Source organism: Trachypithecus francoisi, unplaced genomic scaffold (assembly GCF_009764315.1).
Source record: "Trachypithecus francoisi isolate TF-2019V2 unplaced genomic scaffold, Tfra_2.0 Lachesis_group8, whole genome shotgun sequence".
NCBI lineage: Eukaryota > Metazoa > Chordata > Mammalia > Primates > Cercopithecidae > Trachypithecus > Trachypithecus francoisi.
Window position 1 is genome coordinate 415,965 of NW_022681473.1, and position 12,737 is coordinate 428,701.

The following is a 12,737-nucleotide window of genomic DNA, read 5'->3' on the forward strand; positions in this document are numbered from 1 at the left end:
ATGTGCAGCGAGCTCGTTTGTGTTAGTCTCTCAGCAGAGTTCAGCGAGCTTATTTGTGTTAGTCTCTCAGCAGATGCAGCGAGCTGGTTTGTGTTAGTCTCTCAGCAGATGTGCAGCAAGCTCGTTTGTGTTAGTCTCTCAGCAGAGTTCAGCGAGCTCGTTTGTGTTAGTCTCTCAGCAGATGTGCAGCGAGCTGGTTTGTGTTAGTCTCTCAGCAGATGTGCAGCGAGCTCGTTTGTGTTAGTCTCTCAGCAGATGTGCAGCGAGCTCGTTTGTGTTAGTCTCAGCAGATGTGCAGCGAGCTCGTTTGTGTTAGTCTCTCAGCAGAGTTCAGCGAGCTCGTTTGTGTTAGTCTCTCAGCAGATGTGCAGCGAGCTGGTTTGTGTTAGTCTCTCAGCAGATGTGCAGCGAGCTCGTTTGTGTTAGTCTCTCAGCAGATGTGCAGCGAGCTCGTTTGTGTTAGTCTCTCAGCAGAGTTCAGCGAGCTGGTTTGTGTTAGTCTCTCAGCAGATGTGCAGCGAGCTGGTTTGTGTTAGTCTCTCAGCAGATGTGCAGCAAGCTCGTTTGTGTTAGTCTCTCAGCAGAGTTCAGCGAGCTCGTTTGTGTTAGTCTGTCAGCAGATGTGCAGCGAGCTGGTTTGTGTTAGTCTCTCAGCAGATGTGCAGCGAGCTCGTTTGTGTTAGTCTCTCAGCAGATGTGCAGCGAGCTGGTTTGTGTTAGTCTCTCAGCAGATGTGCAGCGAGCTCGTTTGTGTTAGTCTCAGCAGATGTGCAGCGAGCTCGTTTGTGTTAGTCTCTCAGCAGAGTGCAGCGAGCTGGTTTGTGTTAGTCTCTCAGCAGATGTGCAGCGAGCTCGTTTGTGTTAGTCTCTCAGCAGATGTGCAGCGAGCTGGTTTGTGTTAGTCTCTCAGCAGATGTGCAGCGAGCTCGTTTGTGTTAGTCTCAGCAGATGTGCAGCGAGCTCGTTTGTGTTAGTCTCTCAGCAGAGTTCAGCGAGCTCGTTTGTGTTAGTCTCTCAGCAGATGTGCAGCGAGCTGGTTTGTGTTAGTCTCTCAGCAGATGTGCAGCGAGCTCGTTTGTGTTAGTCTCTCAGCAGATGTGCAGCGAGCTGGTTTGTGTTGGTCTCTCGGCAGATGTGCAGCGAGCTGATTTGTGTTAGTCTCAGCGGAGTTCAGCGAGCTGGTTTGTGTTAGTCTCTCAGCAGAGTTCAGTGAGCTCGTTTGTGTTAGTCTCTCAGCAGATGTGCAGCGAGCTCGTTTGTGTTAGTCTCTCAGCAGAGTTCAGCAAGCTCGTTTGTTTTAGTCTCTCAGCAGATGTGCAGCGAGCTGGTTTGTGTTGGTCTCTCAAGCTCTTCCCTGGTGTTTGTACCGAGGGGCACAGCTATACGTTGTTTCATTGTACCTTCCATTGTCACCGTGTGCTTTTTTCTGATTTAGTTTTCTTTAATAGTTTCTTTCTCTTTTTTCTTTTTTTTTTTTTTTTGTTGAAGGGGGAGAGTCTCACTGTGGAGCTGGAGTGCAGTGGTGGGATCTCGGCTCACTGCAACCTCCACCTCCCCAGTTCAAGTGATTCTCCTCCCTCAGCCTCCTGAGTAGCTGGGACTGCAGGTGCACCACCACCATGCCCAGCTCATTTTTTAAATTTTTGTAGAGACAAGGTTTCACCTTGTTGGCCAGGCTGGTCTTGAACTCCTGGTCCCAAGCAATCCACCTGCCTTGGTCTCCCAAAGTGCTGGGATTATGAGTGTGAGCCTTGGCGCCCGGCCCTGCTTCACGATTATGTAAGATATTTAATGGTACACTCAGGGAGGTTAGGCTCTGTTCTTAGATGCTGCTCATTTTCTGTCTCTTCCCCCAATAGGAACACGTTATTTTTATTCCTTTTTTTATTGAGACAGGATCTCATTTTGCCCAGTCTGGAGTGCAGTGGCACGATCTCAGCTCACTGCAACCTCTGCCTCCCAGGCTGAAGCAGTTGTGGTGCCTCAGCCTCCTGAGTAGCCTGTAATCCCAGCACTCTGGGAGGCTGGGGCAGGTGTATAGCTTGAGGCCAGGAGTTTGAGATGGCGCCACTGCAGTCCAGCCTGGTTGAGAGAGTGAGACTCTGTCTCCAAAAATATATATACAGATATATGGTTTATTTCTCCGTTTAAAAAACTTTAGGGCCGGGCGCAGTGGCTCGCGCCTATAATCCCAGCACTTTGGGAGGCCAAGGTGGGTGGATCACGAGGTCAGAAGATTGAGACAATCCTGGCTAACACGGTGAAACCCCGTCTCTACTAAAAATACAAAAAATTAGCTAGGCATGGTGGCGGGCGCCTGTAGTCCCACCTACTCAAGAGGCTGAGGCAGGAGAATGGCATGAACCTGGGAGGCGGAGCTTGCAGTGAGCCGAGATCGCACCACTGCACTCCAGCCTGGGCGACAGAGTGAGACTCTGTCTTCAAAAAAAAGAAAAATTGGCCGGGCGCGGTGGCTCAAGCCTGTAATCCCAGCACTTTGGGAGGCCGAGACGGGCGGATCACGAGGTCAGGAGATCGAGACCATCCTGGCGAACACTGTGAAACCCCGTCTCTACTAAAAAATACAAAAAACTAGCCGGGCGAGGTGGCGGGCGTCTGTAGTCCCAGCTACTCGGGAGGCTGAGGCAGGAGAATGGCGTGAACCCGGGAGGCGGAGCTTGCAGTGAGCTGAGATCCGGCCACTGCACTCCAGCCCCGGCGACAGAGCAAGACTCCGTCTCAAAAAAAAAAAATTAGCCAGGCGTGATCGTGCATGCCTGTAATCCCAGGTACTCGGGAGGCTGAGGCAGGAGAATCGCTTGAACCCAGGAGGCAGAGGTTGCAGTGAGCTAAGATCACACCAGTGTATTTCAGCTTTGGTGACAGAGCAAGGCTCCGTCTCAAAAAAAAAATAATCTGGGCAGGGGCAGTGGCTCACACCTGTAATCCTAGCTCTTCAGGAGGCTGAGGCAGGAGGATTGCTGGAGCCCAGAGACCAGCTTGGGCGACATGGTGAGCCCTATCTATAAAGACAGTGAGCTGGGCACGGTGGTGCATACCCATAGTTCAAGCTGCTTGGGAGGCTGAGACAGGAGAATCATGTGAGCCCAGGAGTTTGAGCCTGCTGTGAGCCGAGATCATGCCACTGCACTCCAGCCTGCGTGACAGAGCAAGATCCTGTCTAAAAAAAAAAAAAAAAAAAAAAAATGCAAGGCAGGCAGTGCGTGTGGTCCTGCTGTGTTGGCTCCTGGGCTCCGTCCTCTGGGCTGGACTCACAGGAATGGGGTGGGGAGGGCCCAGCACAGAGAAGCACAGACTTCAACCTCTTCTCCTTAGGAAGACGGAAGAAAGTGCCGGGAAGAAAGAAAACCCCATCTGGACCATCCGCAAAAAGTAAGGGGTCAGCGACAAGATCTAAGAAACGCCAACATCGAGTGAAGAAGAGAAAAGGGAAGAAGGTAAAGGTGAGCATTGGCTGGCAGCGCCTGAGCCTCCGCCGGCCTCAGCACCCTCGCGGTTACGGAGCGGGGATTGTCATCGTCACTGCTTTTCTGTGTTTACTCAGTGATTTGCTGATGGAAATGAACATTTCTGTAACACAGACTGAAGATGGGTTTGAGGCCAGCTGTTTCCTAAGGCCCACTGAGGGGTTGAGGGCTGGTGGTGTGCCCCCCCAGGAACCTTCCTGAAGCCATCCATCCGCTGGTCGGGGAGCCAGGTGTGAGCCAGGCCAGTGCATGCCCTCTGGCAGAGACCCCTGGGAGCAGCTGTGGGTTTCAGGCAGACCTGGCTAGCCTGGCTCTGAGGAGTGACACAAGCCGTGTCTGACAGGCCCTGTCCACCTCCTCTGACCCACGCTCACTGGGCCCTGGGAGCGGCCTCCTTGGTATATACATCGTGGCCTTTGTTGTCCCAGGCCCCTTTCATCTGAAATCATGGACCAGACATTTAATGTTTATTTTTAGTTGATCCCTAATTATTGTCGGTGTTTATGGGGCGGAGGGCGGTGTGTCATTCGTGTGTGTGTTTGTGATGCTCAAACCGGGACTAAATGCATAACCTCCTCGGACTGCACATTTAAAACATCTTAGTATATAAAAACTTGAATTGCGGCTGGGCGCAGTGGCTCACGCCTGTGATCCCAGCACTTTGAGGGGGCTGAGGCAGACAGATCACCTGAGGTCAGGAGTTCAAGACCAGCCTGGCCAACATGCTGAAACCCCATCTCGACCAAAAAGACTAAAAATTAGCCAGGTGTGGTGGCAGGCACCTGTAGTCCCAGCCTCAGGAGGCTAAGGCAGGAAAATCACTTGAACCCCGGGAGGCAGAGGTTGCAGTGAGCCGAGATGGCGCCACTGCACTCCAGCCTGGGAGACGAGAGAAAAACTCTGCCTCAAAAAAAAAAAACTGAGTTGCAGCCGTTGTTCAAGTGTTTGCTGAATCTTTTTGTTTGTTTGTTTGTTTTTGTTTTTTGAGATGGAGTCTCGCTCTGTCTCTGGGCTTGAGTGCAGTGGTGCGATCTCGGCTCACTGCAACCTCCACCTCCCGGGTTCAAGCGATTCTCCTGCCTCAGCCTCCTGAGTAGCTGGGATTATAGGTGTGCGCCACCAAGCCCAGCTAATTTTTGTATTTTTAGCAGAGACAGGGTTTCACCATGTTGATCAGGCTGGTGATCTGTCCGCCTCGGCCCCCCAAACTGCTGGGATTACAGGCGTGAGCCACCGTGCCCAGGCTTTGTTTTGTTTTTTGAGACTGTATCACTCTGTGGCCCAGGCTGACGTACAGTGGCGCAGTCCCAGCTCACTGCAGCCTTGACCTCCCCAGGCCCAGGTGATCCCTTCCACCTCAGCTTCCTGAGTAGCTGGGATAGCCCACCGTGCCCAGCTAATTTTCGTATTTTTTGTAGACACATTGTAGACAGAGGGTTTCGCCATGTTGCCCAGGCTGGTCTTAAACTCCTGGGCTTAAGCAGTTTGTCCACCTCAGCCTCAAAAAGTGTTTTTGTTTCTTTTAGGTTGGGGCGGAGACAGAGTCTGGTTCTGTTACCCAGGCTGGAGTGCAGTGACATGATCCTGGCTCACTGTAGCTGCCTTGACCTCCCAGGCCAAGGTGATCCTCCCCCGTCAGCCTCTCAAGTAGCTGGGACCACAGGCTCACACCACCTCACCCAGCTAATTTTTTTTTTTTTTTGGTAGAGACGGGGTCTCACTATGTTCCCCAAGCTGGTCTTGAACTCCTGGGCTCAAACGATCCTCCTGCCTCGACCTCCCAAAAGTGCTGGGATTACAGGTGTGAGCGCCATGTCTGCTGCATTTTTATGTGACTTTATACTCGAGATTATTATTCATTTCCTAGTGAATATAAACTTATATAGTACACATTTATATAAAACTATATTTTAGTTTTTTCTGTTTTTGAGATGGAGTTTCACTCTTGTTGCCCAGGTTGGAGTGTGGTGGTATGATCTCAGCTCACTGCAACCTCGGCCTCCTGAGTTCAAGCAATTCTCCTGCGTTAGCCTCCCAAATAGCTGGGATTACAGGCATGCGCCACCACGCCCGGCTAATTTTGTATTTTTTAGTAGAGATGGGGTTTCTCCATGTTGGTCAGTCTGGTCTTGAACTCCCGACCTCAGGTAATCTGCCCGCCTTGGCCTCCCAAAGTGCTAGGATTCCAGGCGTGAGCCACCATGTCTGGCCCCCTTATTTTAGTTTTAAATGGAGTATTCGAACATCTGGTCATTCAGACAAAATTCCTGGAGTGAGTAGAAGCTAAAGCCATGACCAGGTGTTGGATAAGGACCTACCGTTTCCCAGTTCTCTGGTCCCCTGGGCTCTCCCTTTGCTTTGCAAGGTGCCCTGAGCCTGGGTTGGAACCTCCTCTTCCATCCCTGTGCCCAGAACACTCCTGGGCGTCCTCCCGAGCTTTTTGTCCTCGGCTGGCCTGCATGCCGTTTCTGTGGTTCATTTCTTCTCCTGCAGACAGCGTGCTGGGACCCCTGCCTGGGGGCCTGGTGGCAAGTGAGGGTGCTTGCCCTCCGGAGGGGCGGCGCCTGCCTTCAGGCCGTGCTGTCCCAGCCACAGCGGGAGGCTGCTGTGTCCGCTGTGCCTGGAATCAGAAGGAAATAGCTAGTAACTCTTAGGAGTTTTCATAATTTAGGAATAATGACAGCTCTTAAAATCTAAATGTGTGTCTTCTTAAGGGTTTTTTGGTTTTTTTGGTTTGTGTTTTTGTTTTTGTTTTCGAGACGGAGTCTCGCTCTGTCACCCAGGCTGGAGTGCAATGGTGCGATCTCCACTCACTGAAGCCTCCGCCTCCCAGGTTCAAGCAATTCTCCTGCCTCAGCCTCCTGAGTAGCTGGGATGACAGGCACCCGCCACCACGCCCGGCTGATTTTTGTATTTTTAGTAGAGATGGTTTTGCTATGTTGGCCAGGCTGGTCTCAAGCTGGCCTCAAATGATCTGCCCGCCTCGGCCTGCAGAACGCTGGGATTCCAGGTGTGAGCCACCGCGCCCGGCCTTCGAGGGGTTTTACTGCCAGCCATCAGTTGAATTTTTTGTTTCCCTCTTTGTGAGTTTTCACTTAATGCTAAGTACCATGTGATGGTGATGGTGACACTGCAGCATCCCGGTAGCCTCTCATAATCTGCAGTGAACTTCTCAGCCGACGTGTGCGGCGCTGGGTGTGCTTCTCAGTGATCAGTGCCTGCGAAGCCTGTTGACGTTGGCTTAGTGTTTTCCCGCCTAGTGTTCACTGTTGCTGATGAAGCCTTCACATGGCATTTACAGAGCCCTCGTGGATGCCATCCCTGTCTCTCTGTTCATCTTTTTCTTTGTTACTGGATTCAGAGCGAAGCCACCACTCGCTCTCGAATTGCGCGGACGCTGGGCCTGCGCAGGCCTGTTCACAGCAGCTGCATCCCGTCGGTGTTGAAGCCAGTGGAGCCCTCCTTGGGGCTGCTGAGAGCGGATATTGGAGCTGCATCTCTGTCTCTGTTTGGAGACCCCTATGAGCTGGACCCCTTCGACAGGTGACCGAACTGGTGATGGTCCTGCCTGGGCACCCACTCCTCTGCCTGGGGGCTGTGGGCGTGGTACCCGAGGTGCATGTGGAGGCGTTAGGTTTTGTGTTTGTGAGTGAGGGTGACCATTCCTCCACCACCACACTCAGTGCGGGTGGGCAGCGTGGAACTTAGAGGTCTGGTGCGGGGCCCAAATCACACGTGCCGCCACGTGGCCAGTGCTCGGCCATCCTCCTCTGTGCCGTCTCCCTGGGCTGGGGGTTCTGGGAGCTGGGAGTCACCTGTTCCCTTTGGCCCGTGTCCTCCCCTCTAGCAGTGAAGAACTTTCTGCAAACCCTCTTTCCCCTCTGAGTGCCAAGAGACGGGCTCTGTCCCGGTCAGCCCTGCAGTCCCACCAGCCCGTGGCCAGGCCCGTCTCCATGGGGCTTTCCAGGTGTGTGAGGGCAAAGGCTTCTGGGGAGGTGAGGGCAGCAGTGGGGCAGCGGATGGGGGTTCCAGGGTGGGGCTGTGACAGCCTGGCTCTCTGTGGCCCTGGGTGGCCTCAGCACCTCCCCTCAGCTGTCACGCTGATCAGTCGGCTCTTGGCATGAGGCAGTGCTGCAGCCTGTCCTGCGTCAGAGGCCACGGCCTGCCCGTGAGCGTGGACTGGAGTTGCTGCAGCTCCACGAGGTGGCCCCTCTGCCCCCCACCCTGGCTTGAGAGCCACCAGCACAAGGACACCGCCTCAGGCAGGAGCAGTGGCTCTGGTGAATAAGGCTGTTTGATCAGAGTTCACCTTTTGGCCAGTTCTTTTGTTTCGCCACAAGAACAAAAAAAGAATTAACCAAAACCAACAGAACAGGTAAAGATGCTTGTCTGCCCGCCCCCCCCCCCCGCCCGTTGGTGGAGTTGGGGGTGGCAAAGGCACCAGAGGTGACTTCTCCCAAAAACACCTGGTGTCCCTGGAGCCAGAGCTGCGAGGTGGGGCTCCCTCCCTCCCTCTGGGAGCCCCTGGTGGGCACCTCTTAGAACAGCAGCCAGAGCCGGGACTGTGGGGGAGGCGCAGGCCCCGCCCAGCCCCACTCTCCCCGGCTCCTGCCTGCTGCAGGGCTCTGCCTGGGTGCCGGCCCTCAGGCTGTGGGAGGCAGTGATGGCAGGACCTTGGGTCTGTGCCCACAGGAGGCATCTCCCTGCTGCGGTGCCGGAGCCAGACTTGGAGGAGGAGCCAGTGCCTGACCTGCTGGGCAGTATCCTGTCAGGCCAGAGCCTCCTGATGCTGGGCAGCAATGACGTCATCATCCACCGTGATGGCTCCCTCAGCGCCAAGAGGGCGGGTGAGCACCTCCCTGCCACAGCTGCCTTCCTCTGTGGGCTGCTGGTCCTCAGGCTGTTCCCCAGCACTCAGCCCATGTCTCAGTCACAGAAGATGTAATTGAAGTTGGGGGACTATTCCTCAGCCATTTTTCTCCATTGATTTCCCTTCTTGAGCAGTTTCCCAGTTAGCTCTGAGTTCTTACCCAGCCCCACAGCTTCAGAGTGGAGCCCCTAGTACCTGGTTAAGAACATGTCCTACTGGGGAACTGCCCCCGCCCCGGTTAATATCACGTCCTAATGGCCTCAGGCACTGTACCTTGTCATCCACAGAGTGGCTGTTGAAGCAGCTCTCTGGGTGTGGAAAGGCAAGGTGTCCACCTCAACAGGCAAACGGGAGTTTAAAGCGCACGACCTCACAGAAAACCAGTTGTGATAAAAGTTAAACCACTGACATTTAAGAAGAGTGGGTGGGAAATGATTGCCATTGACTTTTTTGTTTTTTAGCTCCAGTTTCTTTTCAGCGAAACTCAGGCAGTCGGTCCAGAGGGGAAGAAGGATCTAAGGACTGCCTACAGCCCCGAGCACTGCCCTCAGGGAGCCCAGCCCAAGGCCCCTCAGGAAACAGGCCGCAGAGCACAGGGCTAAGCTGTCAAGGCAGGTCCTGCATCCCCGCCCGCACCTCGGGCGCACCTGTGAGGCTGGACTCGTCAGCAGCCCGTGGGTCGGTTCAGGCTCGGAACTTGTCCAATGGGAGCGTGCCTGGCTTCAGACAGAGTCCCAGCCCCCGGTTCAGCGGCACCAATAAGCACACTTTGCCCCTTGCTTCGGCCGCGTCTAAGATCTCAAGCAGAGATTCTAACCTCCCGTGTCGCAGTGCGGTGCCAGGGCCTCCCCTGAAACCCGCGCCCAAAAGAACAGACATCTCTGAGCTGCCCAGGATACCAAAGATCAGGAGAGAGGACGCTGGCGGCAGATGGGGCGCGGCCCCAGCCCACGGGCAGAGCATCGAGATCCCCAGCGCCTGCATCAGCCGGCTGACTGGCAGGGAGGGCGCCGGGCAGCCAGGGCGAGGCACGCGGGCAGAGAGCGAGGCCAGCAGCAGGGTCCCCCGGGAGCCCGGCACGCACACAGGCAGCTCCCGGCCCCCAGCCCCCAGCTCCCATGGCAGTATGGCCCCGCTGGGACCATCAAGAGGGAAAGGGGTTGGGTCGACCTTTGAGAGCTTCCGGATCAATATTCCTGGAAACATGGCACATTCCAGCCAACTCTCCAGCCCCGGCTTCTGTAACACGTTCCGGCCCGTGGACAACAAGGAGCAGAGGAAGGAGAATCCCTCGCCTCTCTTCTCCATCAAGAAGACGAAGCAGCTCCGGAGTGAGGTCTACGACCCGTCCGACCCCACCGGCTCCGACTCCAGCGCCCCGAGCAGCAGCCCCGAGAGGTCTGGCCCTGGCCTCCTGCCCTCTGAGATCACACGAACCATCTCCATCAAAAGCCCGAAGGCCCAGACGGTTCAGGCTGTGCGCTGCGTCACCTCCTACACAGTGGAGAGCATCTTTGGGACAGAGCCTGAGCCCCCTCTTGGACCGTCCTCCACTGTGTCCCAGCTCCGGGGTGCAGTGGCTGCCGAGGGGGCCTCTGACACGGAGCAAGAGGAGCCTGCAGAGAGCCAGGGCCTGGCTGCCCGGGTGCGGAGGGCATCCCCGCCGGAGCCCTGGGAGGAGGAGGACGGGGCGTCTTGCAGCACCTTCTTTGGCTCTGAGGAGCGGACAGTGACCTGTGTGACTGTCGTGCAGCCAGAAGCCCCACCCAGCCCGGACATGCCGCAGGCAGCCACCCACAGAGTGGTGGAGCTCAGGCCCCCTTCCCGGTCCCGCTCCACATCCAGCTCCCGCAGCAGGAAGAAGGCCAAGAGGAAGAAGGTGGCCAGGGAGCACCGACGGACGCGCTCTGGGACACGCTCTGAATCCAGGGACAGGAGCTCGAGGTCAGCGTCACCGTCAGTGGGTGAGGAGCGCCCCAGGAGGCAGCGGTCCAAGGCCAGGAGCCGGCGGTCCTCCAGCGACCGCTCCAGCAGTCGAGAACGAGCTAAGAGGAAGAAAGCCAAGGACAAGAGCAGGGAGCACAGGCGGGGCCCCTGGGGCCACAGCCGGAGGACGTCCCGGTCGCGCTCGGGGAGCCGGGGCAGTTCTTCCCACGAGCCCCATGAGAGCAGGAAGAGGAAGAAGAGGAGATCGCCATCCAGGCCTCGGGGGAGGGAGTGCTCCCCCACCAGCAGCCTGGAGAGGCTCCACAGGCACAAGCACCAGCGGGAGCGCAGCCACGAACGGCCAGACAGGAAGGAGAGTGCGGCATGGCCCCGAGACCGGAGGAAGCGGAGGTCCCGGTCCCCAAGCTCAGAGCGCAGGGCGCGGGAGCACAGGCGGCCACGGTCCCGTGAGAAGCGGCTGAGGCCCCGGTCCCGTTCCCGTTCCCGTTCCCCAGAGAGGAAGGGGCCTGTGAGGGAGGCTTCCCCAGCACTCCTTGCACAGGGGGAGCCAGGGCGGGAAGACCTCCCCACCAGGTCACCAGCCTTGGGGGAAGCACATGTCTCAGTGGAGGTGGCTACAGCAGACGAGGCCCCCCCTGTCCTGGAGGTGGCAGCCGAGTGTGAGCCCGACGACCTGGACCTGGATTATGGCGACTCTGTGGAGGCGGGGCACGTCTTTGACGATTTCTCAAGCGAAGCTGTTTTCATCCAGCTCGATGACATGAGCTCGCCACCTTCTCCCGAAAGCACAGACTCCTCCCCAGAGCGAGACTTCCCACCAAAGTCCGCGCTGCCCCCAGCCAGCCTGGCCGTGGCCGCCATCCAGAGGGAGGTGTCGCTGATGCACGATGAAGACCCTTTACAGCCCCCACCCCTGCCGGAGGACCCCCAGGAGCCACATTTGCTCAGGTCGGATGCGGCTGAGAAGGCTCAGGCGCCCGGTCCCCTGGATGTGGCGCCTGTGGGGAAGGAAGACGGCCCCTCCATGAGCGGGAGGATACACGAGGCAGCCCGGCCTGAGGAGGTGGTTTTGCAGACCCCCCTGCTGCGGTCCAGAGCCCTGGTGAAGCGGGTCACCTGGAACCTGCAGGAGTCGGAGAGCAGCGCCCCCGCCGAGGACCGAGCCCCCCGTGAGTAGGGCCCCGGCCCCCACGGAGGACAGAGCCCCTAGTGAATCCAGCCCCTGTTGAGAACAGGAGCCTTGAGTGAGTGGGACCCGGGACACCACAGGGAGCTTCTGGAGCCAGGGAAGACTGGGATCGTGGGTGTGGGGGTCTCCTGCAGGTGGGCAGAGCAGGTCATGGTGGGGGATCAGTGGCTAGGAGCTGGCACACCTCGCAACCTCCCCTTGCTGCTGAGGGCTGCTCTGTGGTCCTTGCTCCTGGCGCTTTTCTGGATTTTTCCAGCCGTGAAACAGCATTCTGGGCAGGGGCGGGCACAGAGCACCCACCTCCCTGTCTGTCCGGCCCCCAGGGGCACTGTTTCACAGGCCACAGAAGCCCCGAGAAGGAGCCTGGGATGTGGAGGACGTGGCCCCCACAGGGGTCAGGCAGGCGTCCTCTGAGCTGCCCCTTCCCAGTCATGTGCTTCCGGAGCCTGGGTTCCCAGACACAGACCCCTCTCAGGTGGGTGCCTGGGCTGGAGGGCTGTGGGCTGTGGGCAGTGGCCTGGCACCCATGCCACACACGCCACACTCGGCTGGGGCTGAGGCCTCACGGCTCCTGGGCAGAGCTGCCAGCCGTAGGGCCCGGTGCTCAGCGGGGGTGTCCTTCCCAGGTTTACAGCCCCAGCCTGCCACCTGCCCCAGCCCAGCCCTCAAGCATCCCACCCTGCGCGCTGGTCAGTCAGCCCACGGTCCAGTTCATCCTGCAGGGGAGCCTGCCGCTCGTGGGCTGTGGGGCAGCACAGACCCTGGCCCCAGTGCCCACTGCCCTGACCCCAGCCTCAGAGCCAGCCAGTCAAGCCACTGCAGCCAGCAACTCAGAGGAGAAGACCCCGGCTCCCAGGCTAGCTGCAGAGAAAACCAAGAAGGAGGAGGTGAGTCCTGCCACCTCCCACTTTCCCCACGTTCCTGTCTTATTTTGAAACTAACGCTGTCAGGGCTGAATTTAGGGGCGGAAGCCAGTCCCTGTGCCTCCGGAACTGGAAGGGTGTCCAGAACCGCAGTGCCTCTGGCCAGAGGGACTCCAGGCCCCTTGCCTGGCCACTTCACACATTTGTCCCCCTCTAGTACATGAAGAAGCTGCACATGCAGGAGCGTGCTGTGGAGGAGGTGAAACTGGCCATCAAGCCCTTCTACCAGAAGAGGGAGGTGACCAAGGAGGAGTACAAGGACATCCTGCGCAAGGCCGTGCAGAAGGTGGGCTGTGCGCGAGCCTGTGTGTGGGGCTCGG

At 57.3% G+C, this 12,737-nt stretch overlaps 1 protein-coding gene across 4 annotated transcripts in view; it reads left to right on the forward strand.

Annotated features, from left to right (window-relative positions):
• The window catches only part of PHRF1 (PHD and ring finger domains 1), a 40,672-nt gene that overhangs the window by 26,897 nt on the left and 1,038 nt on the right, over positions 1-12,737 (forward strand). For 2 of the 4 annotated variants that reach the window (XM_033203961.1, XM_033203964.1), the window contains exons 10-17: positions 3,337-3,464; positions 6,850-7,031; positions 7,336-7,455; positions 8,181-8,335; positions 8,820-11,474; positions 11,818-11,969; positions 12,121-12,381; positions 12,575-12,703. In XM_033203961.1, the coding sequence (XP_033059852.1) occupies positions 3,337-3,464; positions 6,850-7,031; positions 7,336-7,455; positions 8,181-8,335; positions 8,820-11,474; positions 11,818-11,969; positions 12,121-12,381; positions 12,575-12,703 (3,782 nt within the window). The remainder of the gene's footprint in view (positions 1-3,336; positions 3,465-6,849; positions 7,032-7,335; positions 7,456-8,180; positions 8,336-8,819; positions 11,475-11,817; positions 11,970-12,120; positions 12,382-12,574; positions 12,704-12,737) is intronic. The other 2 variants (XM_033203965.1, XM_033203962.1) reach the window with 2 other exon arrangements.